The sequence below is a fragment of the Scyliorhinus torazame genome, chromosome 16, assembly GCF_047496885.1.
Source record: "Scyliorhinus torazame isolate Kashiwa2021f chromosome 16, sScyTor2.1, whole genome shotgun sequence".
In the NCBI taxonomy this organism is placed as follows: Eukaryota; Metazoa; Chordata; class Chondrichthyes; order Carcharhiniformes; family Scyliorhinidae; genus Scyliorhinus; species Scyliorhinus torazame.
The window spans coordinates 85878605-85884973 of NC_092722.1; the positions used below are offsets into that span (position 1 = coordinate 85878605).

The 6369-nt window shown below is 50.9% G+C and overlaps 1 protein-coding gene across 1 annotated transcript in view; it reads left to right on the top strand.

Moving 5' to 3' along the window:
- The first annotated feature begins 285 nt into the window (after positions 1–285).
- The window catches only part of lrrc23 (leucine rich repeat containing 23), a 40753-nt gene continuing 34669 nt past the window's right edge, over positions 286–6369 (top strand). The window contains exons 1-2 of the mRNA XM_072477591.1: positions 286–1006; positions 6198–6307. Coding sequence (XP_072333692.1) covers positions 911–1006; positions 6198–6307 — 206 coding nt within the window. The 5' untranslated portion in view covers positions 286–910. The remainder of the gene's footprint in view (positions 1007–6197; positions 6308–6369) is intronic.

Here is a 6369-nt window from a genome sequence, read left to right on the forward strand (position 1 = left end):
AACCTCTGACTCCTGGAGCCCCGCCCCTGGACGCGGCCGCCGCCGCCACCACCACCACCAACTGGGGACCAATGCGCATGCGCCACCGCCCACCGGTCCCCGAGGGCTTGGGACACGCCCCATGACGCCCCTCCTCGTGACATCAAAACACCCACTGACCCCGTGACCCGAAGAGCGCCCCGCCCACCCGGTCTCCCAGGGCAACGGAGAAACAGAAGCGAAGAGAGAAGAGTGAGACCGAGAGATACAAGGAGAGAGACAGACCGAGAGAGACAGAGACAAACAGAGAGAGAGCGAGACAGGCAGACACAGAGAGAGACAGACAGAGGCAGACAGACAGACAGACAGACACAGAGAGACAGAGACAAACAGAGAGAGAGCGAGACAGGCAGACACAGAGAGAGACAGACAGAGGCAGACAGACAGACAGAGAGAGAGAGAGTGACCGAGAGACAGAGAGAGAGAGTGACCGAGAGACAGACAGAGAGAGAGAGAGAGAGAGTGACCGAGAGACAGACACAGAGAGACCGACACAGACAGACAGAGAGAGAGTGACCGAGAGACAGACAGACAGAGAGAGAGAGAGAGTGACCGAGAGACAGACACAGAGAGACCGACACAGACAGAGAGAGAGAGAGACAGACAGACAGACCGACACAGAGACAGACAGACACCGAGAGTGACCGAGAGACAGACAGACAGAGGGAAAGACAGACAGAGTGAGAGCGAGAGTTAGAGAGAGTGACCGAGAAACAGATAGAGAGCGATGGGGATAGAGACAGAGAGACACAGAGAGGAGGGAGGAACCAGGAGTGGGGTGAGTGATAATGGATTTATTCGAGTGACCAACCTCATCCTCTTCTTTCCCACTCTTCCAGGACCAGTCTGCTGAGCCCCAGCTGTTTCGACAATGTCTGAATCTGACCCCGACACAGACAATGAGAGCCGGGATGATTTAGGCTCCCTCATGGAGAGGTCGGGCAGTGAAGAAGGCCGACCAGACCAGGTGCCAAGAGCTGAGAGACAGCATAGCGTCTGTGCTGGCATGTGCCCTGGTGTCAGTGTGTGAGCGTCCATGTTTGTATATGTGTGGGTGTGTGAGCATCTGTGTCTGTATGTGCGAGTGCCTGTGTGTGCAGGAGCATCTGTGCGCGCTTGGGTGCGTGAGCATCTATGTGTGTGGGTTTGCGAGAGCATCTATGTGTGTGGGAGCATCTGTGTATGCGTGTGAGCGTTGGTGCAGGTCTACATGAGCGTTTCGAGTGCGTGTGAGCATCTGTGTCTTTGTGAATGTGATTGTGTGTCTATGTGTGAGCGTCTGTCTGCGTGCATGTCAGCGTCTGTGTGTGTGAGTGTCTTGTGTGTGTGAACGCCTTTGTGTGTGAGCATCTGTATGTGTGTTTGAGCATCTGTGTAAGTGTCATGTGTGCAAGTGTGCATCTGTATGTGAGCACCTGTGCGTCTATGAGCTTCTGTGTGTGAGCGTCTGTGTGTGCCTGTGGAGGTCGGTATACACGTGTGAGCATCGGTGCGCGGGTGTGTGTGAGCGTTTGTGTGTATGCATGTGAGCGTCTGTGTGGGTAGGCATAAGCGTCGGTGTGTGTGTGAGCATCAGTGTGTTTGTGCGAACATTGTGTGTGTGAGCATCCGTGTGTGTGTGTGTGTGTGTGCATCTGTGTTTGTGTGTGTGAACATTCTTGTGGAGCGTCTGTGTGTGTGAGCGTCTGTGTGTGTGCAGGTGAGTGTCTGTGTGCATGAGCATCGGTGTGTGTATGCATCTCTGTGACTGCCTGTGTGTCTGTGTGTGAGTGTCTGTGTGTACATGAGAGCGTCTGCGTGAGTGTGTGTCTGAGTGCGTGTATGTGTGCGAGTGACTTTGTATGTGAGCGTCTGTATGAGTGTGTGAAAGCGGCAGGGGCTGGTTTAGCACACTGGTCTAAATCACTGGCTTTTAAAGCAGACCCAGGCAGGCCAGCAGCACGGCTCAATTCCCGTACCAGCCTCCCCGAACAGGCGCCGGAATGTGGCGACTAGGGGCTTTTCACAGTAACTTTATTTGAAGCCTACTTGTGACAATAAGCGATTTCATTTTTCATTTTAATTTCATGTGTGTGAGCGTCTGTGCGTGCGTGAGCATCTGTGTGTGTGAGCGATAGTACGGTGGCGTAGTGGGTTAGCACTGCTGTCTCACGTCGCCGAGGTCCCAGGTTCAATCCCGGCCCTGGGTCACTGTCCGTGTGGATTTTGCACATTCTCCCCGTGTTTGCGTGGGTTTCGCCCCCACAACCCAAAGATGTGGAGGATAGGTGGATTGGCTACGTTAAATTGCCCCTCAATTGGAAAAAATGGATTGGGTACTCTAAATTTAAAAAACGCTGTGTGTGTGAGCGTCTGTGTGTGTGTGTGAGTATATGAAAGTCGGTATGTATGTGTGTGTGAGCGTCTGTGTGCGCGTGAGTGTCGTTGCGCATGAGGATTGTGTGTGTGCGCATGAGCATCGATGTGCGTGTGTGCGGGTATCTGTGTGTGCGCATCTGCGTGTCTGTGCATCTATGTGCGTGAGCATCTGTGTGCACGGGCATTTGTGTGTGTGTGTGAGTGAGTATCTGTGTGTGTGAGCAAGTATCCGTGTATGTGTGTGCATCTGTGTGTGTGAGCATCTGTGTGTGTGTGTGATCTTCTGCCTGTGTGTGTGTGTGCGTGTCTATGTGTGCGTGACTGTGTATCAGTGTGTGTGTGTGAACCTGTGGATGTCTGTCTGTGTATGAGTGTCTGTATGTGTGGACGTGTGTGTGTGTGTGAGCATCTGTGTGTGTGTGTGAGCATCTGTGTGTGTGTGCGAGCATCTGTATGTATGTGTGAGTGTCTACGTGTGATCATCTGGCTACGTGCGTGTGCCTGTGTGCCTGTAGGTGTGTGAGTGACTTTGTATGTGAGCATCTGTATGTGTGTGAGCAACTGAGTGTCTTGTGCGTGTGTGAGCATCTGTCTGCGTGCATGTGTGAGCATTTGTGTGTGTGTGAATGACTGTGTGTGTGAATGTCTGTATGTGTGTGTGAGCATCTGTGTAAGTGTCGTGTGGGTGTGTGCATGTCTGTGTGCACCTGCATGCATCTGTATATGAGCGCCTGTCTGTGTGTGAGCGCCTGTGTGAGCGTCTGTGTGTGTGCCTGTGAGGGCCGGTGTGCACATGTGAGCATCGGTGTGTGTGTGTTCCCCTACATGTGTGGGAGCGTTTGGGTATGAGCATCTGTATGCGTCTGTGTGCCTGTGAGCATGTGTGTGAATGTGAGGGTCGGTGAGCACGTGTGAGCATCGGTGCGCGTGTGTGTACCTACATGTGTGGGAGCATGTGTGTGAGCTTCTATGTGTGTTTGTGTGTGGGCATGTGAGCGTCTGTGTGCGCATGAGTGTCAGTGCGGGTAGGCATGAACGTCGGTGTGTGTGTGTGAGCATCGGTATGTGTGTGCGTGAGCGTCTGTGTGCGTGAGCCTCTGTGTGTTTGTGTGTGTGTGAGCATGTGTGTGTGAGCATGTGTGTGTGTGTGAGCGTTTGTGTGGGTGTGTGAGGTGTGAGCGTCTGGATTGGATTTTGTTTATTGTCACGTGTACCGAGGTACAGTGAAAAGTATTTTTCTGCGAGCAGCTCAACAGATCATTAGGTACACGGGAAGAAAAAGGAATAAAAGAAAATACATGATAGGGAAAAGAGAGAGGTTAGTAATATGTTAGTCTTAGAATTCAATTTTAAAAGATTAGAATGAGTATAAGTTAAGTAAAACATGGATCTGTTGGGGAGAGCTCGCAGGGAGTCGCCTCGCTCCGGCGCCATCTTCTGAATAAAAAATGTGTGTGAGTATCTGTCTGTGTGTGCATGTGAGTGATGGTGCGCATGAACATTGGTGCGTGTGCGTGTGCGTGTGTGTGTGTGTGTGTGTGACATCTGTGTGCTTATGAGCTTCTGTGTGACCGCCTGCGTGTCTGTGTGAGTGTCTACGTGTGAGCGTCTGTCTGCATGCGTGTGTCTGTGTGTGCGCATGTGTGGTCTTGTGTGAGTGACTTTGTATGTGTGAGCATCTGTATGTGTGTGAGCATCTATGTGCGTGTGTGCATGTGAGGGTCGGTGCATGTGTGTGTGTACGTACATGTGTGGGAGCGTGTGTGTGTGTGCATGTGAGCGTCTGTGCGCATGAGTGTCAGTGCGGGTAGGCTTGAGCGTCTGTGTGAGCCTCCGTGTGTGTGCGCATGAGTGTCTGTGTGTGTCTGTATGACTACGTGTGAGCGTCTGTCTGCGTGCGTGTATTTGTCTGTGTGCATATGAGTGTCTGTTTGCGTGCGTGTGTTTGTGTGAATGCCTGTGTGTGAGCCGTCTGTCTGCATGCATGTGTTTGTGTGAACGTGTGTGCGTGCGTGAACGTCTGTGTGTGTGTGTAAGCATCTGTGTGTCTGTTGTTATGGGCCAGGGTTTAGAGAACCCCAAAGTGTCTCATGGAGTTAACCTGACCCACAACTTTTAATAGATTGTGGTTGTGGGGAGCACACGGACCTACTTGCAGGTGTGATGCACCAGATATCCACAGTACTTTTAAATTAAAACAATGTTTATTTATGAAACCAGTTAACACTTTATCAACCCACAGTAAACATCTCAACAACTATCAACACCAATACTCCCCACAGATGCAATATTCTATAAGTAAACCTTAATCTTTCCTTCTTAACATCCATAAGACAAAAGACCCTTTTTAACAGAGATCAGGTTTAAATTCACTACTGAGAGCAGTCAGCACTTTGAAATCACCCAATTGATCTGGAGACTGTCTTTAGATTGCAGAGAGAGATCCTTATGCAGCTCCTTGCTTTGCCTGCAGCTATCCAGCTCTCAAAAGCGAAACTAAAACACACCCTGTAACAAACAGCTTAAAACGAAAGTAAAGCAGACAGACAGCCCAGCTCCACTCACACTCTGACATCACTGATAAACACCCATTTCTTAAAGGTACATCCACTACAGCTATTTTTATAAACACCCATTTCTTAAACGCCCATTTCTTAAAGGTACTCTCACATGACAGTGTGTGTGTGAGCATCTGTGTGTGCATGCCTGTGAGCGTATGTGTGTGTGAATGTGATGGTCATTGTGCACGTGTGAGCATCGGTGCATGTGTGTGCGCATCTACATGTGTGAGAGAATCTGTGTGTATGCGTGTGAGTGCCTGTGTGCGCATGAATATCAGTGCGGATATGCATGAGCATTGGTGTGTGAGAGCATCTGTGTGTGACGCAAGAGTGACTACGTGTGAGCGTCTGGGTGCATGTATGTGTGTGAGCGGCTGTGTGTGTGTGCGGTCGGTGTGTGCATGTGAGCGTCGGTATGTGTACGTGCATGTCAGCATTGGTGTGTGTGTGAGCATTTGTCTGTGTGTGTATATGTGAGCATCTGTATGTGTGAGCATCTTTGTGTGTGTGGGAGCGTCTATGTGTGTTCATGTGAGCGTCTCTGTGCGCGTGATTGTGTGTGTGTGAGCATCTGTGTGTGTGAGCACATCTGTGTGCGCCTGTGTGTTTGGTGTCTATGAATGTGAGGGTTGGTTTGCATGTGTGAGTGTAGGTGCGTGTGATCATCGGTGAGTGTGTGTGCATCTACATGTGTGGGTGTGTATGTGTGTGCATGTGAGCGCCTCTGTGTGTGAACATCTGTGTGTGAGCATCTGTGTGTGAGCACACCTGTGTGTTTGGTGTCTATGAATGTGAGGGTTGGTGTGCATGTGTGAGTGTAGGTGCGTGTGAGCATAGGTGCGCGCGTGTGTGTACATCTACATGAGTGTGTGCCTGTGAGTGCCTGTGCGTACGTGTGTGCCTGTGAGCGTCTGTGTGCACGCGAGTGTCAGTGCGCGTGAGCATCGATGTGTGTGCGTGACTATCTGTGTGTCTGCATGCGAGTTTGTCTGCATGCGTGTGAGCGTCTGTGTGTGCATGATTGTCGGTGCTCATGAGCATTGGTGTGTGCGTGTGAGCATCTGTATGTGTGTGTGCTTGTGAGCATTTGTATGTGTGTGTGCTTGTGAGCATCTATGTGTGTGTGTTTGTGAGCATTTGTATGTGTGTGTGCTTGTGAGCATCTCTGTGTATGAGCGGTAATCGAGGACACGTCCTCCGGCCTCTCTTCACACCAGTGACTAAATTCTCTTTCTGCAGCCTGAAATACACCCCTTAACCATCGAGATCCTCTCAGAGTGCCTCTCCCTCCTCTGCAAAACAGGGAATGGACTCGCCCATGCCTATGTCCGTGTCGACCTGAAGGATCGGTGAGTGTTGGAGGGTCAGTACTGAGGGAGCGCTGCACTTGTTGGAGGGTCAGTACTGAGGA